This window comes from Sceloporus occidentalis, unplaced genomic scaffold (assembly GCF_023333645.1).
Source record: "Sceloporus occidentalis isolate IW3139 unplaced genomic scaffold, rSceOcc1.0.p SCAF_4, whole genome shotgun sequence".
NCBI lineage: Eukaryota > Metazoa > Chordata > Lepidosauria > Squamata > Phrynosomatidae > Sceloporus > Sceloporus occidentalis.
This window is the reverse complement of record NW_028316984.1, coordinates 183,453,683-183,479,567: the sequence shown is the minus strand read 5'-3', so window position 1 is coordinate 183,479,567 and position 25,885 is coordinate 183,453,683. Positions and strand designations below refer to the sequence as shown.

The window sequence follows — 25,885 nt, the reverse complement described above, 5'->3', positions numbered from 1 at the left end:
AGTTCCTTCCCCCAATAAGGGAAGTATAACTACAATATAGAATAATAGAGTTGGAAGAGACCCCAAGAACAATCCAACCACTGCCATGCAGAAATACACAATATTAAAGCACTCCTGACAGATAGCCCTCCAGCCTATGAAAACCTCCAAAGAAGGAGATTCCAACACACTCAGACTCAGCAGCACATTCCACTCTTAAACAGTTCTTCCCATCTAAATGTTCTTCCTAATGTTGAAATGAGATCTCTTTTCCTATAGTATGAATACAGGAGTAAGTAAGGCTTTTGACAAGGTTCCCCATGATATTCTTGCAAACAAGCTAGAAAAATGTGGGTAAGACAAGGCTACTGTTAGGTGGATTTGTAATTGGCTGATTGAGCCCAAAGGGAGCTCAGTAGTGGCTCCTCTTCATCTTGAACAGATGGGGTGACTAATGGGGTGCCACTAGATTCTGTCCTGGGCTCAGTGCTATTCAACTTTTTTATCCATGACTTGGATGAAAGAATAGGGGGCATGCTTATCAAATTTGCAGATGACACCAAATTAGGAGGAGTAGTTAATACCCCAGAGGACAGGATCACAATTTAAAATGCCCTGAATAGGTTAGATAGCTGGGCCAAAACTAACAAAATGAGTTTCAACAGAGAAAAATGTACAGTACTACACTTTGGCAGAAAAAATTAAATGCATAGATTTAGGATGGAGGGCACCTGGCTTAACAAATGTCCATGTGAAAGGAATCTAGGAATACTAGATTGTCAAATTGTCTAAGGGAAAGGGATCTAGGAATCTGGTAGACCACAAGTTAAACATGACTCAACAGTGTGATGTGGCAGCTAAAAAAGTCAATGCAATTTTAGACTGCATCAACAGACGTATAGTGTCTAGACTGAGAGAAGTAATAGTGCCACTGTATTCTGCTTTGGTCAGGCCTCACCTGGAATACTGTGTCCAGTTCTGGGCACCACAATTCAAAAAGAATGTTGAGAAAGTGGAGTATATCTAGAAGAGGTCAACCAAAATAGTGAAGGGTCATGTCCTAGGACTTAGGGAGTTGGGAGTTGGGAATGTTTAGCCTAGAGAAGAGAATGTTAAGAGCCCTGTTTAAATATTTGAAGGGATGTTATATTGTGGATGGAGCAAGCTTGTTTCCTGCTGCTCCAGAAGCTAGGACACAGAGCAATGGATTTAAATACAGGAAAAAAGATTCCACCTCAGCCTTAGGAAGAACTTCCTGACAGTAAGACCTGTTCGCCAATGAAACACGCTGCCTTGGAGTGTGGTGGAGTCTCCTTCTTTGGAGGTTTTTAAACAGAAGCTGGATGGCCAACTGTTGGGGTGCTTTGATATTGTATTCCTGCATAGCAGGAGGTTGGACCAGATAGCCTTTGTGGTCTCTTCCAACTCTATGATTCTATGATTTTATGAAGCCATTGCATTGTTCCCCTGTCTCTGGAGAAGCAGAAAACAAGCTTGCTCCATTCTCAACATGACATCCCTTCAAATATTAAAACAGGGTTATCATATCACCTCTTAACCTTCTCTTTGCCAGGCTAAACATACACAGATCCCTAAGCCACTCCTCACAGGGCATGGTTTCCAGACTTTCACCATTTGCACTGCTCTTCTCTGGATACTCTTCCAACTTGTCAATATGTCACATCCCTTGTTAAGGTGTAACTGCAACTTTAGAATTAGAATGATTTGACCTCATTAAATAGTGGAGGAAGCATATCATATGGTTCAAGTACTGGCTTGTGCTGTGGTCTCATGCTGTGTCGTGGATGCTGAGGCAACCATGAAGCAGATGGGGCAGAATGAATTTTGTAGTGCAGGCCACACCTCTATAGCTCTAAATGTCACTAAAATGTTGTTTCTCATTGTTAACAACCATAATATTACTGTATGCATAACTGAAAAGGAAATGAATTACAAGGAATGCATTATTTGTAACTAATTATTTGTAACTCTGGTTTCCGCCATCAAAGCATTTTTCATAACCCGTTTTATCAATGATTGTGGAGCTTCAAGGTGACAATCCCTTCCAATTCTTATATTCTACCCAAACACTGGGTATAAACAGTTTTTATATGCAGTATACATTCATTGATTACATCCATTGTACTCCATGAAAATATTTCACGTTATTTAATACTTATTTAAAATTTCAATGACATTGTGGATGCCATATTAAGAAAGGAAAGCAAAGTATGCTCTCCAAAAGAGGTCAAAATGTGAGCACCACTCAGCCTCTGAATTCTGAGTAAGTATTCAATTATTGCTTTGTAAATAAGAGGAATGAATAAATAATGACACTTTACTTGGCTTTGTTGCCTTGCAGGAGAAGCTGTCAAAATGCTTTACAAACATGAGTGATTAAAATCTCACTACCTCTTTCTTCAAAAACACATGAAAATGCAACCAACAGGATAGAAAAAGCAGTGGTAGAACAATGAAGACTTATGTTACTTCAAAAGGAAGGCTGGTTATTCTTTTTAAAGAGGAGTGTTTCATCATTAAATACGCATGATGTTACACATTATTGAAATGGCTAGTGTCACATCTTCTTTGAATTCAAGAAAAAAAAAGGGGGGGGGAGTATGATGTAGACAGAATAGACGATGTAAAAAAATGATAAGCCAGGTTCAATGCTTGCTCTTTCCTGGTATAAAAACTACAACCAGCAATGGAAATTTGTACTTTTTTGTTTATATTTTAGAACTATAAAACATCAATTGGAATGCAAATGTGGCGATTTTAAAAAAAAAAAACAACGTTCGTCATGCAGCAATTCTTAACTTACTGGAATCAACAAGATTTTCTTCTATGTAGACACCTCTGGCATTGTCAATCAAAGATTTTAGCATTTTTCCAGCTAAATTATCACAAGCCTTTATTAGATATCAGGCAAATAACAAAAGAGGAATAAAATATAAAAAGGAAACATACTTTAAGAGCAGCCATTATCACACATCTTCACAATCACACAACTGGGGCTACTGCTACAATGGCGCTCTCTTCCTGACTCTCCCTTAACCCCACCTGCCTGCCCTAGGCCCTACCAAACGTGACTTTTGGTTTTAAATTTTAAATTTTATTTATTTTTATTTAAACTTTTTCACACAGTTCCAGCGCTCTGCTGCTGAAAGTTAAGTTTAAAAAAGAAGAAGAGAAACAGAAACATAAAATAAAGGGAATCAGCTTGCTTGGGAACAGCAAGGGAGGGGGCAAGGGGACAGAGGAAGAGGAGGGGACACTGACTTCATGTAATTGCTAATGTTACAATTGCCCTGGCAGCAACATTTTGTATACGGGGACTAGTGCGATTGGATCTCCTAGGCCCAGAGGATGATGAAAGGCCCGCCCTTCGTGTTAACTACTACCACTCTGGCCTTGTAGGAAGAAAAGGAGAGGCAGGACCACCATTGCCACTGCTCTGGCCTTGGATGGAGAGAAGAACCAGCAGTATCTGTTGGACATGATCCCTTTCCTCACTGCCATTCCCTTCTCCTTTTGTGTCATGTCTTCTTTAGACTGTAAACCTGTGGGCAGGGAACTGTCTAATTAACAATTTATAAATTAACAATTTATGAGCCGCTCTGAGAGCCTTTGTGGCAGAAGAGCAGGGTATAAATATTCTAAATGAAATTATATGAAAGGTCATTGATGGGTTTCCCTCATCAATGAAAGGGAATGCCCTAACCATGCTTCTGGGATGCAGCAGTTACAGGTCGAGGTGTCATTATGCAATAAATATCACCAAAGCCAATTTTTTCCAGCTCTAATTACCATTTAAAACCCATTTGTAGTAATTTCCTAGAACATGAGAGACACTGCAGACTAAGTTGGGCAAAAAAAAAAAAAAACCAGCAGTAGCAGAACCTGTTATAAACCATCCTGTGCATAAAATGCTATTTGAAAACACTGAAATTCTGGACCATGCCAACAACTTTCAGGTCAGACTGCACCGGGAAGCCATTGAAATCCACAAACACCCAGATAACTTCAACAGGAAAGAAGAAACCCTTAAAGTAAACACAGCTTGTCTACCAGTCCTGAAAAACACCAAAATCAAGACCCAGCAAATGCAAATGTAAACCATACAGGGTCAGGGGGGATTCCCAGCAGACAATGGATCATTAATTAAATAGACACTCTGAGTCCTTGCCATTCAACAACTGACCAACACACAGATCAACATGTAAATCACTTCCCCTCAACCAAGAGTCACACAGTATATATACCCCACTCTCTTCCATGCAAGCCTTCTCTGAAGATGCCAGCCACAGATGCTGGCTAAACATCAGGAATAAACTCTTCCAGAACATGGCCACATAGCCCCAAAACCCACAAAAAACTATGGCTACTGGCCATAAAAGCCTTTGACTTCACAATCTTCTAGAAGTAACAAGCAGCCACCTTGCAATAATGAAGGTATAGTTCCATTGGATTACAATGGTGACCTTATGAGGGACGTCTTTACTCCTTTTTCAGTGTAAATGTAACTTCTAGTTATTGTTCAACTTACAAGGGTGTGTCCTCACTAAATAGTGACAGAGAAATACCACATGGTTCAGGGATTGCTTCACGTGTTGCCTTGTGCATGGTTCTGAGGGGTTGGCAAGGTTGACAGGAGAAGAACATCTTTTGTACCACAGCCCAACATGAAGTTACTTTTGAAAAACAGAAATGCAAAAAAGAATGTTTTAAGCAATTGCAACTACAACCGTAATTATCCAGGAAGGGGAGCACAGGACTAATTACTCTTCTCAAGTGTAAGCAATTCCTTTTACAAATAATTACTTCTTACAAGCACTGAGTAAGAGAAAATAAGAACATTGTGTGAGCTGCCTTGGATCACGCTCCCAGAAAAAGACATCATATAAATGAAATAAATAAATAAGAATAGCATTAACAAATGAAATATTGCCTAGTACAGGTATACACCTCAGCTAATGAAGTAGATGTGTTCCTGGGCATTACTTCTTTAACAGAATATTTGGTACCAGAGCCAGAAATAAAAAGAAAAGAATAGGGATAGGTTTCTGCACCACAAAAGAGCAGCTGAACATGTTTAAGCAGCCTTTGTATTCAAAACTAACAACATGCCCACGTGAAATCAAACAACCAGGTCCGGAAAGCCTTCTAGAAATAAATAACAGCCTTTTGAACTGTCTAACGAGCACTTGAAAGCTTCTTCCAAAATGCATTGGAGGGATGAATTTTTCTTTCACCAGCCTTTGCTTTTCTATGATTTCTATTTTGGTGATCAGGTATATAGATCTATACTTTTTTTAATGCACTGGGTGCAGCTGGTGAGGCAGACAAGGGCTGCATCTAAATTGCAGAATTAATGCAATTTGGCACTACTTTAACTGTCACGACTCAATGCTTTGGCATTCTTGGATTTGTAGTCTTGTGAGATATTCAGCCTTTTCTAGCAGAGAGATCTAGTGCCACAAAAAACTATAAATCCCAGGATTCTGTAGGATGTAGCCATGACAGATAAACTGGTTTCAAACTGCATTATTTCTGCAGTACGGCAGCAGCCTTGCTCCCCCCACTTTTTTCTGTTTTGCTGTTCACACATGCTTGGTAAAGGATTCTGGAGGAAGATGCTGCTTACCTTGTCTGTTATAGGCAGACACATCATGCTACAGTAGAATCCAATACAGTAGACTATTTCCCAGGTCAAGCTTTACTGCCTTTTTAACTGCAGACACACAAACCAAAAAGCCTGTTTCTTCATCTCTCTTTCACCATCCTCCCAATGCCAATGCTGCTAAAAAAACCTTCCCCCTAAACAACGATGAGGAAGAAAAAGAGGATTAGGGAGGGTGCAAAAAGACTTTGCAAAAAGGAGCTCACTCACATCTCAGCATCACAGCTATTCATAAAGCAAAGGTTTAACATGAAGAATGCATCAACACTGTTGTGCTGCAAACCTTCGGTTGGGCCAAAGTAGCTATGCTTTGACAGTTTTACAAATCTCCAGAACTTTAAAATACAAACTGTACCAAATGAATTTAGAGCTCATTGTTGTGTCTCTGAGGCAAAAGTGAATGGAAGGAAAACTAAACTAAGCTCATCTAAGCAACTTCTTTCGTTTAATAAAATGCCCAGTGGGTTAGGTTCATTTCTATCAAAATTAGGCTTTCCTGCTTCTAAAATCTCAAGGCTGGTAGACAGAAACCCGCTCAGGGCTGACAGTCAGAAGGCAAGCAAGGAGGATTGTATTAGGGCAGTCTACTCTGTCCCTAAGCAACATCCTACTTGGATCAGGCAGTCAAGACAATGTTAAGAGCTTTACTGAACCAAATTCAACTCTGTTAGTCCCTTGTGTCATCTTGCTCCTACTGAGTTGGGAGCTGCAGTACCAACTCTATCCACAGTGATTAAAATGTAGAAAAACAGAAAAGTAGAGCAGATTTCCCCTCCAGCAAAATACTATGGTGGGACAGAGATAAAAAGAACCGGGTCTTCCTCAGAATCTCTATTTCAAGACTTGTGGCATCTAACAGTCTCACAAGCACATTCGCTCACATCCAGGGTCTCCCACCCACATAGAACTTTATCACACAAGGCTAAAAAGTGGATTTTTAACAGAATAAAAGTGTTTTTGGATGGGACGTGTCATACGACACTGTGTCAGTCCTGCTGCTGCCTTGCATACCATTAATTATAGTTGTGCACCTTTCAGGGTGACCAGATGTCCTAACCGCAAAGGGCAAGGCACCGTAAAGAAAATGTAGAAAAACTCAGTTAAAAATGTTGCACGTTACAAACTAAAAACACTAATGTAAATATAAATCCATACTTCTTAGTCGTGGCTGAAATGGAGGACATTTTGAAATTTCTCCTGGGCAGAAAGCTGAAATGGAGGACATGTCCTGGAAAAGGAGGATATCTGATCACCCTGGCATCTTTTCAATGATGGACAAAATCAATAGGTCCTCAATCCTGCTACTATTCCATTTCAGTCTTGGGGCGGTAGGTCCCTTCCACTGTAGTTGTGCTTCTCAACTAGTCACTCGATATAAGTGGACATGATTCTGCTCCTCTCCTCCTTTTTCTTCTCCCTCTTGCAGAGATCTTGGCTGCCAGTACTTTCCAGATGCTGGTTGCTGTGTGTACATTCACACAGCAGCCAACTTTGGGAAGGTGTTGGCAGCCAGGATTGCTTGTCTACCACCATAACCCACCTTCCTCATGAAGTGCAAGCCAGCTGTGTGAATGTACACACAGCAGTGTTGAGCTTCAGGAAATGTGAGGAGGAGCAGTCCCAACCTTCAACACCTTCCCGAAGTCAGCTATAGTCTGAAATTCACACAGCAGTCCCATGCTTCAGGAGGATGCCGATGACAAGTGATCCCAGCCCCCAGAACCTTCCCAAAGCACATTCACATAGTAGCTGCAGTTGGCTGCTGTGACCACTCTCCCCATTTTACTCCCATTTGGTAAAGTGAAAAACAGGTCACTTGACCATGGATTATCAAAGTGCTATTGCGGGGAAAGAGTCATAAGAAATTATGCCATCCATGGGGGATCTATTCCGAACCCCTACCGGGTACCAAAATCTGCAGATGTTCAAGTTCCTCTGTCCCCCATAGGGACAATGGGGCTGTCTCTAATGGCAGCACAGCCATGTGCATGCGCCACCATTGGGGACAATGTGGACCGGCCATCTGCAGATGCTGAAATATAAGGTCCCACTGTATTTCCATTCTTAAACTACAGGAAATGTGGCAGGACTACAGTCTTGTCTGATAATGCCTATAATCAAAGGAGAGTGAACTCAGGTTTAGAAATGATGTTCATTTTCCATTGATCAGATTTCCTTAACTGCTGATCTTGGCAAAGTCAAACCAACTGACAGCCAGAAGACTTTTTCTTCAGATGCCTCTAGATTGTGGAATGACCTGCCAGAAGAGATTTGACAGCTGAATATGCCATCCAAATTTAAAATAGCATTTTCCAGCAAGCTTATCCAGATGATTTTAAGTTTTGAATTTAAATGATGGATTTTAAATGTGGATTGTTTTCAAATGTGTTTGTCTTATTTGTCATTTTAAATTGTTGCATGTTTTAATTAATATATTTTAACTGATGTTGTGAATTGTTGATTTGTTGTTGTTCCCCAGCTTGAACCATGGGGAGAGGCAGGTAATTATTTTCATTTTCATCACCACCACCACCACCATCATCATCATTTCTTTGTCATCCTGGCAGTCATCTCTTGGAGCTGTCTGGGGCAAATATAAATGTTCAGGTAAGGTTCATTAATACCACTGAGACCTCAGTTTGCAATTTTTTTAAGAATGAGGGTGCTTGCTTGCTTCCTCAGGTTGTTTATGGAGTGCATGCAAGTTAAACACATTTTGTACACTAACACAGTGGTTTCAAGATGTTGAGATTATGACTGATCTCCAATTACAGCAAGATTTCATTGCCTCAAAAGTACTTGAGCAATTATAAACAGAGTGTGATCAACAACAGTAATGAAGTGTTGCTGTTTAGCCAAGGACAGTTAAATCATCTGCCTCTAGATAGGAAACATTTCTCAAGGAAAAGCTATCATTATTTATGAAAGTATAGCGTGCTATTAGGGTTCTTTCCTAGATATAATCAGTTACATAAATATTATTCCAACAAATACGGATAACATTGTTTTTAAAGAATTGGATTCAGAGCCCTCTCAACTGATGAAGATTAGAGCAGCAATGGAAAGGGGCAGTGACCCCAAATTGGGTAAAACAATCTCACAATCATGTTTTTACGCCTTTTCATAAAAAGTTTTAAAAAAACTCTAGGCAAAATGATTTCATCCAAATATTTTGCAGTCATATAAATTAATGATTTAAAGTATTTGGGTGTTTTTTTAACTCATTAGGGCCCCAAACACAATTTATAATAGAAAAGGTTTAAAACCCTCTTTTGAAACTGTTTTAATAACCATAGAGAAGCTATAAGTAGTTTTGGTCATCCACTGGAATCTCAACAAAGATCAAGCTAATCAGATTTCCCTTCAAAAAGCGTTTGACATATGATCCAATACAGGGAGAGGCGGGATACAAATTATTATTATTATTATTATTATTATTATTATTATGAGGCACTGCTACAGCATCACCTTGTGTACTCATCAGGCTTATGAGGACTGTATTCATATTTTCACAGAACTGGAGCCTTGCATTTATACAATGTAACACTTGCTAATTTCTTTCAACCCCTACACTAGCTACTTACCTGTTTTCAGGGAGACTTTGTAGGTTACTTGGTGTGTATCACAGAGACCTGAGTGGATGAGCTTGGAGGAGATGATCTCCCAGCTTTGTCCACCTGGATGCACCAACTGAGGTCGATAGGCCGGGGGGGGGGGGGGGGGGGGGAGTTGCCACCATCCATAAGAATTCCATCTTCTTTACAAGGAAGGCATCAATTTCAAGGTTTTGTACCTTTTGTTGGGCCAGGGAGACAGAACAGGGATTCTGTTGGTGTATCTCCCATCTTGCTGCCCAGTGGTCTCCATGACTGAGCTGGCTGTGGTCTCTGAAGTTGTATTGGAAAACCCTTGGACTGTGGTTCCAGGGGATTTCAACATACAGTACATACCAAGGCTATCCTGACAGAGCTGACTCAGAACTTCATGACCACCATGACAACCACAGGGCTGGCTCAGCACGTTGTTGGTCCAATACACAAGGCCAAGCTGGATCCAGTTTTTGATATCTGATTATCGGATTTTAGAGGGGATCTCAACAACCCCGTTGTCATGGTCAGGTCATTTCCTCATGAAGTTTGGTCTGATGGTAGCAGATCCTCCCTGCAGGAGTGGGGGACATATTAAGATGGCCTGCCCACAGAGACTTATGGAATCTGGAAGAATTTTCTTGCTGACAGGGCTGACACCTCTATTGAGGTCTTAGTTTCAGTATGGAATGGAGAGATATAAAGGGCCATAAATAAAATTGTTCCTAAGCATCCAGTCCAGTGCTGTAGAGCCCACAGTTCACCACTTACAGAATATCTGTGGGCAGTGAAGTAGACTGGATAAAGGTGGTGTAGCTCTGAGTGAATGGTATCAGAAATTAGCAAAGGCTCTTCATTGTGCCTATTATTCTGCAGTGAAGCAGCTGACAAAATTGTAAGATTGCATCCTCAACCTCCCACCCAGTAAGACTTTCCCATGTTGTGAAAATTCTTGAGAGTACAGACCCAGAGAGCTCAGGTATGCAACCCAAGGCTACCTCCTTTGAAAAATTAGTTACATGTTTCAAGAAAAAAGTTGCTTGCATTTGCCCAGAACTTGACACCACACTTGTTAGAGACCAGGGAGATGTCAAGTGTGCTGTCTGATCAGTTTTCGTGGGAAGAGTTTCAATTATTGAGGGCTGAGGATGTGTTTGACCTACCACATGTAAGCTTGAGCCTTGTCCTTCTTGGCTGATAAAATCTAGCAGGGGCAGATTTAGCATGTGGGTCCAGGGGGTGGTAGTAGATATCTCATTATATCAGAGGGTATATCAGAGGAATTGGGTAAACAGGCTGCTCTGCATGAGGTTTCAATGCTCCTGAAGGAGCAGGTACTCCCCTTGGGAGTGCTCCTTGATCCATCCGCTACTGGAGGCCCAAGTGGACTCAATTGCACAGTGTTTGGTGCCAGTTTTGATTGGTATGCCAGCCACAGCCTTTCCTGGACAGAGAAAGCCTAACTACAGTAGTCCATGCATTAGTAACCTCTCAATTACACTACTGTGATGCACTCTACATGGAGCTGCCCTTGAAGAAGACTCAGAATTCAGCAGCTCGACTGTTGACTAGCATATAGATAGCATAGAATGTCACTCTTAAAAGAACTGTACTGGCTACCAATATGTTTCTGGTCTGAATTTAAAATGCTTGTGGAACCTTATGGGAAAGGACCTCCTCAGCTGTGACACCCAAACTGAAGAATGCTCCCACCAGAGGTCTGAGTTACACCAACTCTCTGGTCCTTGAAGTGCCAAGTTAAAACTTGGATGGTCACCAAAGTCTTGGGGCCTTATTCATTCAATTCAAAACTGTTATTTATAATAATAAATAAATAAAAGCTTTATTTTTAGCCCGCCTTTCCTGGGATCAAGGCGGGTCACAACAGCCAAAAACACAATACAACCAATATACAAAAAATTAAAATACAAAAAATACAAAATCTCACAATATCTTAACAACAGTTAAAATCCAGTTAAAATTTTTTTCCAACTAGCACAGGATTACAAGAACAATGAGGAGAGAGAAGGGGGCAACATGGAATGTTAGGGGTAAGCCTGCTGGAACAAAAAAGTTTTAAGCCCCTTTTTGAAGTATTCCAGGGAGGTGGCTGAGCGGAGCTCGTGCGGAAGCGAGTTCCAGAGGATGGGGCCAGAGATAGAAAAGGCCCTCTGAGTGGTGGTAGAATATCTTGCCTCTGGGACACGTAACAATTGCTTCCCAGCAGATCTGAGTGTGCGGGGCAAAATGTATGGGGAGAGGTGGTCCTCCAAGTACCCTGGGCCCAAAACATTTTAACATTTAGAAATCTGTTTCTAACTCATTGTATTTATATGGTTTTTGATTATATAGTGGGCCCTTGGTATCTGTTGGGGTTTGGTTCCAGGACCCCGCCTGATACTAAAATCTCTGGATGCTCAAGTCCCATTAAATACAATGGGGTAGTAATATGGCGACCCTAATATAAAATATCAAAAGCAAGGTTTGCTATTGGAATTTTTTTTTAAATATTTTCAAACCGTGGGTTGATTGAATCCATGGATAAGGAATCAATGGATATGGAGTACTTTTGTACTCTTTTTAACCCATTTAAATGCTATTTGTATGTTGCCCTGAAATCTCCTGATATCGAACAAGGTAAAACTATTTAAATAAATAAATAAATAAATAAATAAATAAATAAATACTGTCACATATAAGCCTGTCTTAGCTCCAAGAGTTTTGTAATAGGCCATTTCCTCATTCTCATCCACTTCACATCCACGTCTCACAGGAACACAAAAGTGGGTTGTTACTAAGTTCTGAACTCCCTTCCTAGGAGGTTAGAATGGTTCCTTCTTTGATGTTCCTCTTTTGGGAGACACCAACAGGCTTTTTGCTTTTAAAGAAAGCATTTTAATTGTTTGATTTACTCTTTTAAAAAATGATTTTAATGTTTTGATGTACACTTTACCTTTAATTTGAATCACTCCTTTTGAGTCAGTGAGAGAAACCAGGTGCTGCTGCTCCACAAAGCTATCTGTTTCTTTATTCACTCTCTACTCTTGTAAAACTGTAGTACTCTCAGCTACAGCAGGAGGAGGTGAATAAACATGAAGGGAGCTGCAATGGCTCCATCCTGTCATAATGATTTCAAAGTTAGAAGCACAGACCTGCACCTGGGCAAGGACCTGCATCACCAGCAGTGGTACATACAGGTGAGTCATCAGTTTGTAACGTATTGAAGGAGTAATAAACTTGCATTACTGTCCTGAGTTGATTAGAAATCTCTAAATACAGCAGAATCCATTAGCCCAAATCTTTTTTTGTTCAAAATGGAGATGCAGTATTTTTTCAGTAGTGGTGCCACATGGCAATTCCCTCCACAGAGCAACTTGTCGGATTAGCCTGATTAAAGTGTTGTTGTTTTTTAAATAAGAGGCAGGCCATTTTGGTTTTACTCTGTTCCAGAAAACATTTGAAGCAATATTGATCTTTGATTGCTATATTGGCTGCTGTGCACAACTTGCTTTTGTATTATTTTAAGGTAATCACAAGCAACTTCTGGGATCCAATTTTCTTCTCTTGGAACCCACTAGACAGCACACTAACAGCAAAAAAAATACAATTAAAAAAACTTTTAACAAGGAACAGCCTGTTCAAAAAGAGCACTGCCACATGCAGAGATTCCTAGCAATGCCAGGTTCTCCCTCTTCCCCTGCCATTTATTATGTGGGTAGGTCTGAGGGGCCACAAAAATAGCCTTATGATTCCCACCCTTGTTTTAGGATTTGGATTCTGTTCCCTCTTTTTAGGAGCTACTGCACTGAATTGCATTCTGTTTCCTCTTGTTTTATGTTTTTATAGTTGTACGCTACTCCCACAGCTCTTCAGCAGTGTATGGCAAAATATAAATTCAAACAATAAAATAGAATCAATTCCGTGAATCAATGCGTTTATAAACTTAAAAAGAAAGAAAAGGCCACTGGTGTCTGTAAATCTCATGCATGCTTTACAGAGGAAAACTGATTGGAAAAAAAATATTCTGTCAACTAAAACATATATAAATAGACTTGGGAATGAAAGCTTTACAAGCACAGAGACATGGAATGTGGCAAGGAGAAGAAATTTTATTTATTTTACACTTTTAATAGTGAAAACGGATTTTTCAAAAAATCTAATATTACACAACCTTTACATTGGAATTCTTTATACATTTTAACATATATGTACAAGTTCATTTTTTTCCAGTGTAGGAAGTGAATAATATTTTTGGTAAAGTTCTTGGGCTGCCAATAATAGCAGGTCATTGCTAGTTTTGTCCAGACTGTGCACAATGCTGTGTTTTCTATTCAATGTGATTTCCTATTCTAAGTTTTTAATTTCTAAAGTTCAGTGTCTTTTATAATGAGAGCCAAAATTGCAACCCTTCTGATTTCTTTCAACTCTGAAGGTTTGTTAAAGCAAAGACTACCAAAAAAATTGTAAAATAGTTGGCTCAGATCTTTAGTTCCAACTCCGACTAACTAATTTTTCCAAAATGAAATTTCTATATCAAATATCATATTCCTATAAAGGTATGGTTTCTACCCAGCATGACAAAAAGCATTCCTCAACAAAGAGAGTTTAAAATGGGGATGGGGATTGTGCAGACCTCCAAATGTTGTTGGACCACAACTTCCAAAATTCCTCATCACAGGCTGTGGTGCTGGCAAGGGCTTATGAGAGCTGCCATACAGCAGCATCTAAAATCTATTCATTTCCCATTCAAGGTATAAAAAAAATCTGAGCCTTCCCAAAAAAAAGGTGATGCAATATAAAACAAAACAAAATCAAGATAGCTTGATTGATGGCTCCCAGTATGCATCAGGATATAGGGCGGAAGACAACCTTGAATCACTGAGGAGTGATTCACAACAGCAATCAGCACTATGAAACCTGTGTTCACACCTATTGCCTCAAACAACATTAATGTAGTAATTTCAGCACTACAGAATTTTCTTCTGTATAATCTGCACTATTAATGCAGTATGGAGGGTGTGTGTGTGTAAAAAACTGAACCCTTCAGGATGTATCTGAACCCACAGAGATGAAATACTTTACTGCTGTGTCTGTTTGAAGACACAGTTATTAATACAACCCCAGAAAAACACCAAACTAATATGGCCAGATTCAACTATTCAGAGAACAATAGGGCTCAATATAAAGGTAAAGGTATTCCCTGTTGACAAGGTTGTCAAGTCATGTTTACTGTAGGGGGCGGTGCTCATCTCAGCATTGTCAAATACTGTGGGTCATATGGCCAGCATGACTATACAGAATGTTGTTACCTTCCCATTGAAGTGGTACCTATTTATCTACTTGCATTTGCATGCTTTCAAACTGCTAGGTTGGGAGAAGTTGGGACTAGTGATGGGAGCTCACCCCCATCACCTGCCAATCTTGCAATCAACAGTCTTGCACCACCGCATCAATGTTACCCTAGATTGAGGAGAACAGTCTAAACACAATGTATTTATTTAGTAGGATAATGTTAACTCAAATATAGTGGCCAGGTAACTTAACCTAAGGGCCTAGTCCTTATATATACCAAGTCCAGAGGTATATAGAACTCCAGAGGCAGACGTTCAGTGATAATGAGTTTTATTAAAAAGGAGAAATAACACACTCACACACACTGTAGAAGCTAAGGAAACCAAGGGTAGAAGGTTAGGACATAAGTGAGGCATCCCTCACGGTTATACAACACCTGAACGGGTCTTGTCTCCAGTTGCCGGGGTCCCAGATGAAATGGAGGACTGAAATAGCTCCCCCTGCACAGGGATGGAGGAGCTGTTGAAGTCCTAAGTCAAGCAAACCAGCAGTGTTCTATCTGCTGCTGGACTAAGCTCAATATACTAAAGATTCAATATACACACAGTTAATGATAAAAGAGACGTTTCTCATAGGTATTTTAAATAAAGTTTCTCACCATAAACTGGAATGAATTAAAAATTCACTTTCCATTTTACTTTTGTTTCACACTTTGTTATGGCAATCCTTGTTTCATATTAAAGATACAATCTTAAACTGAACTTCCACAAAAGGAAAGTGACTTTTGTATCAAATCATTTAGGCTTTCATTATAATTCCATAAGTGTAAAACACACACTTATGGTGTGTGTGTGTGTGTGTGTGTGTCATAGATTTTACAGGCTTCTCACTGCCACCGTGATTTTCTAATATGATCCTGACCATTTTATCCTGTATCAAAAAAAACACAAAAAACCCTCAAGGTTGTTGCACCACTGGGTTCACCAAATACTCAAATGAGATGGAAACTCCTGTAGGACTCAGGCATGGAGTGGTAAAACTGGTATAGAGTTTTAAATCAAGAAGTTCTGAAGAGAAGATTTACCAAAGTGATAGAACAAATTGTACTTTTAGTCTTTACTTTGACCAAAGTATAGTCAAAGATTAAATATGAAGTGGGTCAGTTATCCCCTTTTTAACCTAACACAACATTCTTTAATTATCTGAAATGGGAACTGTGAGGCAGTTAGCCACAGAATGTATTTAAAGCAGGGTAGCCCCTAACCCCCTCTTTTGTATGAAGACCATGTGCACATACAGCCCCCCCCCTCCAAATTGACTAAAACTAGTGATTGGAAAGCCTACAATGTCACATGTGATACAGCCCTCAGAGGAAGAAGAGGTGAAAACTGGCCTTCTCTCCCTGCACCGTTGCTCGCCTTAATTTAGAGGCCAGGTGATAGCAAGCCCTAGAGGGAGCACTAGTGAAGAACTGACACAGTTTTAGTGACAAGGTGTGTAGGGGGAAAAGGGACTAGGTGACTGAAGCAGCTATATGATGCAGCCGGAGAATAAGTCTCTCCTGTATCACACACAAGCTAGAGAGGACTTCAAAACACACATCACTTTTAGAAATAAAGTGTAAGAAGACATAAAATATTTAAAAGCAAAACCTAGTTGTGAAACTGAAAAATCAGTTCCTATGTGGATAGCCAGCTTTAAGATAAACATTATTATTATTGCCAGATCTTGACTGCTCTATCCCAGCCACACGTAGCAAGCAGTGACGGAAGGACGGGATGAAACTTTGCACTCACGCAGGCCTGACTGTGCCCAGATAAGGTGCGAATGATTCTAGAGGTGTGATAGTTGTAGAAAAACACGTTGCCATCTGAACTTCCTGACACAAGGAGCATTCCATCTGGAGAAAATTCACAGCCTACTGCAAATCCTTCGACCTGTAAGAGTCAGGAAGTAAGAGTGCTTAAAATAAATCAAGATCTTAATTACCAAAACACAATATGATCTATAACCTCCTGAAATTTTATAGCGTAATGAACGTGTCAGTTTTTACCATAATGGCCTAATTGCTTCCCCCAGGTGTTGATCAAGACAGACCCATTAAGGACTTTACATTGTTAGCTGAAGCTGGTATGTACATGACAAGGCTATTAGCAACTAATAAAGCTTTTAGTTATTTTAAAATCTATCAGCACTTCAGTTTAATTCTAAATTATCTAAAATACAGAGAACAGGGTTGAAGACTATTAATTTTTATCTCTGTTATAAATCAGCAACATAAGCAGGCATATTAAAGTGAAATTATCCATTGAGGAATTGCAGAGTGGTAGAAGAATACCTTGTGTCCTTCATATCTCTTCTTTTTGTTGATTCTGTATGGTCGCAGACTAGAAAACAAGGCCATGTAATTCCCATTGGTCTGAGCTACAAAGACAGGTTCCTTAGGATGAGGTGTAAGACTGGGACAAGTATAGCGCTCCTGAAAGGAAGTTTGGAAGTAACTGTAATTATGATTAACAATAATAATGGAAGGAAAAGAAAGGCTTCTATGAAGCCTCTGGCACAAAACCCAGCTCCCATTCTCTACTCCAGTCTTCCTCAGTTAAGTACAATTCCCATCATTGCTATACAGAATGGTCAATAAAGTCAGGAGCTCCATGTAGTCTGGAGCTCACACCTTGACACCCAGAGCTTAAATAAGTTATTTTTGGACTACAAACCCCAGAATCTCATTGCTTTGGCCTCTGAAAGGGAGAAGAGCAGCCAGGAACAGCTCCATCACAATGTGCCCATCACATCTTGCCCTCAGACACTGGTGAAAGCCATTCCCTCCAGATCTCAATTGCCATGTTCTGGCTTCTGAGAGAGAGATCAGCCAGCATCTGCTGGACTTAATTGTCTTCCCCACTGTTATCCTTTCCCCTTTATTTAGACTGTAAGCCTGAGAGCAGGGATCTGTCAAATTAACAATTGGTAAGCTACTCTGGGAATCCATTTTGGCTGAAGGGCAGGTTATAAAGACTATAAATAAATAATGTAAGTATTCCAAACGTTAACTATTTTCAAGATCAGTCCACAGCATATATGCATGTAAGGACAATTCTGCAGATCACCCAGACAGTGCAATTGCTTCTCTCAACATTGTTGCTGTACCTTCACTGGGCCTCCTACTTTGGAAAGGAACTACAAGATTTGGGCTACCTCTCTTTGCTTCTATAATCACCAGTGATACAGAGCCAGGTTTTTCCAGCTGCATTCATGCCACTTTGCTAATGCACGAATTGGGCCTGAGAAGAGACTGGCAGTTTTATATAAACTCTTTTGCTGTCATTTTAAATTAAAGATGATTCAGAACTAGGGACAGGCAAGATAAATACTTGATTGCCAGAGATTACACTTTCTGCAATACACATCTGTATCAGATCATTTGTTCCAGTTTAAGAAGAATGAAAGGCCTGAATGCAAAAGTCAACTGTTTTAGGCCCATACACATGCATAAAGAAAGACTAACAATGAAAGTTGTTTTGGCTCAGTAAGTGGTGTTTATCCCTGCTGAGAGTGAAAATCGACTTTTTGGTGTGTTGGGAATGCATGCAGCCTCCCATCTGAAAGATTAGAAATGGAAATTTATGAAACTAAAGGCAATTTTTTGGTCATTGTTTGCACACACTCACACCAAAATCACCCGCAATTTCATGCTAGCTGTGCAGAGAGCTGTAAACTGCCCCATTCAATAACACTGCATCTTTTTTCTCCTGAGGAAATCATCTTGTTTAAGCTGCTGAATACATCAAAATTGAATGCTCTGCAGTTTCGTATTCACTGATGCACATTGCTTTTGAAGTGCAAATGACTAACCTACTCTAACAATTTATGCACAGGACTGTGCATCTGCAAATCTAGACAAAGGCAATCATGGAAGATGGCAATGGGAAAGTTCTATTAAATCATCCACTCCATCTCTTTGCCCAGACAGAATTGTTCTTTTCATAGATAAATGGTTACAAACTGACCTTATTCTTTACATTTTTGAAAGACACTGAACGCTGCTCTGAGTTTCTACAGGAGTTCAGCCATGTTTGAAACTGTCAGCCTTATGTAGGAAAGGCTTTCATTAAATAATGTGTGTGTGTGTGTGTGTATATATATATATAAAACAATTAAATATATACATTAAAAATATCATCATGCATATAGTATAGAAGAACATCTCCAAAAGCAGCCACTTTCAAGCTTCAAGAAGTAGCAGGAAATATAAGAGATAGCGAATGACTTGCTCTTCTCCAAAAAAAACAATAACCCAAGAATGAAATCTAAGAGTAGGTTCATATTTTGTGTCAAATGAATGAGTGTTATCAAACTACCTCACCCTCCTTATCTCATATATTGGAGAGGATGAACACACATGCCCTGCCTGTGTTATTTCTCCTCATTTTGAGATAGACAAATAAGTCTAAGATCACACATTAATTTTAATTTACACACAATGGGGAAAGGAGGTGGGTACATGAGTACCTGAAGCTTGCTCTTGTAGATCACTTTCTAATTACAAACCAGCCTGAAGATATTTAGCAAGCAGTGGGTAGCTTTCTAGATGGAAAAGAGGCAAGTGCTTTATGCCAGCCAGAATATTTGTCCATCTAGCTCAGCACTGCCTACTTGAATTAGCAGCAATTCATGGGAAGCAGTTTTTTCCACCACCTGCTACCTGAGCCTTTTCACTCAAGATGGCAGGGACTGTCACATGTGAAGCATATGTCCTAGCACTGAGCTATAGTTCATTCCAGAGCCTAGTAGTAGTACTATTTTGAACTCCCTCCCCACAGTCACCATAATCAACAGTTCCAAATTCTGGTCTGTTCTACATGTGGAAATTCCATGGGCAGGATGGCAAATTATGTGCTTCCAGATTTGACACATACATAAATTCCAGTTAGAACTCAAACATGTGTTAGAGAACAAAGGCTGCAAGAGAAGAAAGGTGGCCTAGCAAACAGAACACAAGGGTGACTGTGTTCAGCGGGTGTTTTTAAGTAGTTTTAAATGGAAACCTAGATTTTATGGCATATTTAAAGTGCAATTTCATCTCAAAACATTATGCAGAGTACTTGACACTAACACTGTCACTCTTTTTCCTCCTGCATGCCTGTTTCATACCATTTTTTGCCAGATGAAGAAAGATGTATGTTCTGAAAGTTTGCACAGGCTATTTTGCATCTTTTTAGTTGGCTTTACCATAATATAGACTGGTACTTAGGAGCTAGAATCCTGCTGGTGACTTATGCCAATGGAAGTCCCACTTATATCAGCTTTTTGACCAAGGCATAGTGGCAGCAGAGAGAAAGCAACAAAAGTGAGAGTTGACAGGGCAGTTTTATCTCCCGACAGAGATGGGTTTTGCTTCACCTTCAACCCCTCCATGGCAGGACTGGTAGCCCTTTTTACCACTGCAATTGTGCTAACGTTTCCACCAACTCCTCTTCTGCTGGTGTAGTTACAGCAGCAAATAAGTTGTAGATCAGTTACAGGCAGAGAGAGGCTGAAAGTTAATGACATCTACTTCCAAGAAAGCATGCAAATGATCAAGATGCAAGTTGTGCTGCTGTTTCTACAAAGGTTGTATTGAGTTGGACCAGAGTAAAGATGGAAGAGTAAGGAGAGAATCACAGCAAAAAATCCTGTCTTCACTGGTATTTCCAGAGAAAACCGCTATGGATTATTAAAAATGATATGTGTTGTAACAGTAAATAAAAATAAAACATCTCACATGAAAGATTTGATTGGAGATCTTTGCAGCTGTGTGGAAGTCCCATGCAATAATGGTACGGTCAGCTGAATCTTGGCTTACTGCATCAGTGCTGGTAAGAAATTCTTTTCCTCCAGGCAGGAACATGATATCCAAGGTTTGCTGTACTGCAGCTTTGTAGACTTTTATTATCTGCAATTCAAAAACACCATAAAGCAACCAATATTTTTGTGGCCCCTCAGACACACTGCCAACCAGAACCAGTCTGTTTTAAAACAGAACAGCAGTTGCTCACCGAGACAGAGGCAGGGAGGGAGACAATTCATGACAGGAAAGGAAGGAGAAGGTGTTCCTAGTGCCAGCTGTCTTCTCTACACAAACAGTCAGTGATCTGACTCTTTCTTTCATACTTCACATCACAGCACTCTTTCCATCAGCAGCCATCCTACCTGGCTGAATCTGAGGGGAGGCATGACTTCAAGATCCTGCTTCACTTGTTGGGTGGGGCTAGCTGTTCCTGGTTCCTTATTTCCCAGTGTATTTTAGATAAAAGCTTCCTGACACGTTCAATCAGAAGATTGAAAGAGTCTCAACCCCCACCATGGGCACTGTCTTATACAGACTACATTAGACGCAGGAAAATTATGAAAATTGGGAACCTTGCATAAATAGTACAAGATTTGTAAGGTCGAAGGCTTCCATGGCCGGCATCCATAGTTTTTTTGTGGGTTTTTCAGGCTATGTGGCCATGTTCCAGAAAAGTTTCTTCCTGACGTAAGATGCCAGCCACAGATGCTGGCAAAACGTCAGGAAGAAACATTTCTGGAACATGGCCACATAGCCCAAAAAACCCACAAAAAACTATGTACAAGATTTCTTTGCCCAATTTTGGGAGACTTCTCTGACTAGTGTTCAAAGGGGGCCTTGCAGCTCGTTTGAGACTAACTGAAAGACAGACATTAGAATCACAGAATTAGAGAGTTGGAAGAGATCTCAAGGGCCATCCAGTCCAACCCTCTGCTATGCAGGAATGCATTGTCAAAGCACTCCCGGGAGAAAGTCAGTGAGCCTCTGTTTAAAGACCTCCAAAAAAGGAGACTCCAACAACACTCAAAGGGAGTGTGTTCCACGGTTGAACAGCTCTTACTGTCAAGAGGTTCTTCCTAATTAATGTCTTACCACCAGGAAGTTCTTTCTAATGTTTAGATTTTTTTCCCTGTAATTTGCATCCATTGCTCAGTGTCCTAGTCTCAGGAGCAACAGAAAACAAGCTTGCTCCATTCTCATGATTCTATGATTCTCAATATGATATTCCTTCAAATGTTTAAACAGGACTATCATATCACCTCTTGACCTTCTCTTCTCCAGGCTAAACAGGCCCAGCTCCCTAAGTCACTCTTCCTGTTTCCAGACCTTTTACCATTGTGGTTGCCCTCTTCTGGACATGCTCCAACTTGTCCACGTCCTTTTTGAATTGTGCTGTCCAGAACTGGATGCAGTATTTCAGGTGATGTCTGACCAAAGCAGAACAGAGTGGCACTATTACTTCTCTTGATCTAATCACTATACTTCTATTGATAGAATCACATTGGGTTTTTTAGATGCTTCATCACACTGTTGACTGATGTTCAACTTGCCATATACCAGGACTTCTAGATCCCTTTTGCATATACAGATCCCTTTCACAAGTTGGTAGCATGAACTTTTGTAGACTTGAGCCTACTTGCTCAGATGCATTTGGTGACCAGTATTGGTACCATGACTGAAGTGACTTTTAAAATGTGAAATGGTACATGTTCAGGGCATTCTTTCTTACAATCAGGGCTTACAAACTGTGCTCTGGAAGAGGGTGCAGGTTTGTTCTGTGCTTCCCCAGAGGGTAGGCCCAGGTCTAATAATTTTAAGTGGCAGGAGGTTGGATTTCAAGTGCACATTAGAAGGAAGTTTTTGATGGTATGAGACAGAGAGGGAGTGCCAAGGAGGGAGACAATACAAGATGGAGAAGAAAGGAGAGTGTGGTTCTTAGTGACAGTGTGTCTAGTGTCAAACAGTTCAACAATGGCACTAATTACCTAGAGAGGTACTGGAGTTTCTTTCTCTGGAGACAAAAAGAGACTGGGCAGATACCTGTTGAGAACACTCTAGCTGCAATTCCTGCATGGAGCAGAGGGTTTGGGTTTGATGGTCCATGTGTCCCCTTCCAGCTCCAAGACTCTATGATTCTTTTGTGTTTTAACATGACAGGAATATGGAAGCAGTTTTCACATATAAAATGGCTGTGGAGAGATAGCACAGACATGTTAACTATGTGCCTTCTCAATGAAGCCATTTAAAGTAGTATTAGGTATTGTGCAACCCTGTAGGTGTTGTTGAACTAAGTCCTCACATCCCTCAGTGCTGCCTACTGTGGCTATGTCTGATGGGATTTGCAGTTCATCATCTAAAGGGCAGCACAATTCTCATTTACTACTGAGAAGGAGGACTATAAGACCTTTACGTCCAGGGTCTAAAATGATATAATGCATGTTATGAGGTGCACAATTGCAACTGTATGTGTAATTACTAAGAAATAATCTTGATTGAACTCAGTACTCTTGATTTCTAGCTGCATAGGATTAACACATAAAACATACTGATCTTTAACAATAGCTCTTCTTTATCCTACTGAAACACAAGGTTATGCTTCTCATCAGAAACACAAATGATCTTGGAAAGAAGGGTTACCTTTTAAACTGCCAGCATGAGGAAGAAACTCTTCAAAGAAAAGGAAAGAAATAAAGAGAAACCTCTCTGCTTATATTCCTCTGACTTTTCCTATGCAAATTTGTCACAAACAAGAACAAAGCAACCACAAACCTTGAAAGCCTCATTATCCCATCATTCATTTGCCAGAGTAAAGGGTGTGCCATGGCAGAGAACATCTAGCATTATCATTGGCATTTACATTTCTATACCACTCAAGAGTGAACTAAGCACTCTCTAAGCAGTTTACAATCTGTAAACCAGTTACCCCCAACAAGCTAAGTACGCTAAGTGACCTACGAAAAGATGGAAGGCAGAGTCAACCTCGGAGAACTGGGATCAAACCCACAACCTTGTGGCTACAGTACTGGCATTTAGTCACTACGCCACCAAGGCTCCTTAACAGCTAAACTCCTACTTGGAAAAAAGTCCCGGAACTGGACCTCTTTACTTTTCCTCTCCATTACTCACTAGTTCAATTGTTATCAAGCAGATTATTAAAATGAAGATGTGCTGGGAATTTTGCGTAGCACACAAAGCAATTAAGACTCTTTTTTCCCTGAGATTTGTGCACTAATAGCAAATTGATCATTATGTCTGTGAAGAAGTCATTGTTCTTGGAGAACCCAATAAGAAGGGAAAGGAGCATTGTCATGGGAGTAAATGTAAACCACAGGCTGGCAGAACAACTGTCAAAATAAATAATACTTTCCATATCAAAAAGACCTCCGCTGCTAGCAGTCCTTGCCTTTAGAATGAAAAGATTGGTTTGGGTTGGCAGGCAGTGGGGAGGGTGGGAGAGCAAGAGCCCGTATCAGCAATCGGCAGCAAATTTTTTGAATGATTTAAAGTTGCACAAAGATTGCGTGGGTTTCTAGTGGGAAGGGGGCACACCAGCAAGCGCAATGTACAGGAAATGGTTGCTTAGCAACATGAATCTTTGGAAAGGAGAGGAGTGAATGTTGACAGGAGTGGATGTTGGAAAGATCAGAAGCACAAAAGTGCAGAGAATGCAGAGACAAGTAACCAGAGGGACAGAAACTAATTAGCGGCAGACTGGGGAAATGAAAGCAAGGGAAGATGATAGTAAATGGAAGTCCCAGAAGAAGTGTGTGTGTGTGTGTGTGTGTGTGATCACTCACTGATTATGAAGGTCCAAAAATATAATATATGATGAAGGTCCTCAGAAACCTAATGTTTGCTTGAAAGTGTTACAAAATGTATCTACACAATTATAAAAACAGCACATATCTCATGCTTATATCCAAGGGATGTATCTGAAAACAATGTAAGAAAAAACCCCACAAAAGATAGCAAGGTGATTTTTATTTTTATTTAGGTAGTTAGCTTCTTTGAAATTTGCTTGCACTCACAGCTTGGTTAATTCTTTTGCTCCCTAGCAAGGTTAACCAAGTTCTAATACCTGGTACCAAGTCAGGTCACTGATCCTTTTACAATCAGCCCTCCATATTTCCGAGTTTGACTTGATTACCATATATTAAGATGTACTCTCTAGGAATTTCGGCAGGGACAGTCCCAATTTGTTTTTCCATTTTTTTAGCAGCTTTAAAATGTCCCAGTTTCTCTCTCCTCCATAACTCGATTGAGTTCAAAGTACAAAAGTAGATTGTACTCAATTAACTGAGCAGGAAGGAGAGGAGAGGGCTGAATCTTTCCCTTCCCAGTACACTCAGGCAAAAGCAAACTGCTGCAGCCCCTTCTTGTTTTTTTTCTCTTTAATAACTTTTGGCATCTTGATAATCCTCTAATGTTGCCTGACCAGATGTATCAAGGGCTGCATCTACACTGTAGAATGAATGCAATTTGGCACTGCTTTAACACTGCTTTGACACTACCATGGCTCAATGATATGGAATTTTGGGGTCTGTAGTTTTGTAAGCTATTTAGCACCAGAGACCTCTGGTGCCACATCAAACTACAAATTCCATAGGATGGAGCCATGGTAGTTAAAGTGGTGTCAAACAGCATTGATTCTGCAGTATGGCAGAAGCCCTATGAGATGATGGGGGTATCTAATGTGGCAGAGTAGTTTGAGTGTTGGGACTGTGACTTTGGAGAGCAGGGTTCGATTCCCAGATCAGTCATGAAACCCATTGGGTGACCTTGGGCAAGTCACATGCTCTCAGACTCATTTTTAATAGAAGTCATTCATCGAGATTGACTCAAAGGCAGATAATAACAACAAAATAACAAACACTCACAAATCTCCTTTGAACAAATCTTGCTAAGAAAACACCATGACACATTCGCCTTAAGGGTCACCATAAATTAGAAATAACCTGAAGATATACCACCACCACCACCACAACAACAATGCAATATAAAAATATTTCAAATGGGGAGAGAAGAGTTACTAAATAATTGTTAAAATAATGCCCATTTGTCTGGCAATCCTATGATGCTTCATAAACCTGACATAGTTTAGGTCCTCATTGTATCTTAATCTGGCCTCAAAAGGTAGAATGGAAGAGAGGTCATGGAGAAAAGAAGAGAACATTAAGCTGAAGTCTTATCTCTGAGGTCCAAGCTTAGGTACAGCAAATGCAGCAATGGGTAGGTGCAGTTACCCTTTCCCACCACACTCCATGTTACCTCCCAGTATTTGCTTCCTTATGAAGATAAAATGAATACAAGACTCCCACACGAGGAACAACATCTATTAAAAATGTTCCAAAGTGTTCCTTTAGTGCAAAAAATGTATTATTAAATTTGTGCTCTGGTAAGTTTCTGAGAGTAAAAAAAATGTAATTTAAACTCTGTAGTTTAAAAACCCTGACATACTCCAGCAGGCTCATCTTTCCACTTGGTTTTCTTTCTTCTTTTTTTTTATGAGGT

The 25,885-nt window shown here is 40.1% G+C and overlaps 1 protein-coding gene across 2 annotated transcripts in view; it reads right to left on the bottom strand.

Moving 5' to 3' along the window:
* Positions 1 to 14,854: 14,854 nt before the first annotated feature.
* The window catches only part of WDR25 (WD repeat domain 25), a 99,260-nt gene continuing 88,229 nt past the window's right edge, over positions 14,855 to 25,885 (bottom strand). For both annotated transcript variants that reach the window (XM_089522535.1, XM_089522533.1), the window contains exons 5-7: positions 20,309 to 20,479; positions 16,880 to 17,020; positions 14,855 to 16,478 (exon numbers count right to left, since the gene is read on the bottom strand). In XM_089522535.1, the coding sequence (XP_089378661.1) occupies positions 16,257 to 16,478; positions 16,880 to 17,020; positions 20,309 to 20,479 (534 nt within the window). In that variant the 3' untranslated portion in view covers positions 14,855 to 16,256. The remainder of the gene's footprint in view (positions 16,479 to 16,879; positions 17,021 to 20,308; positions 20,480 to 25,885) is intronic.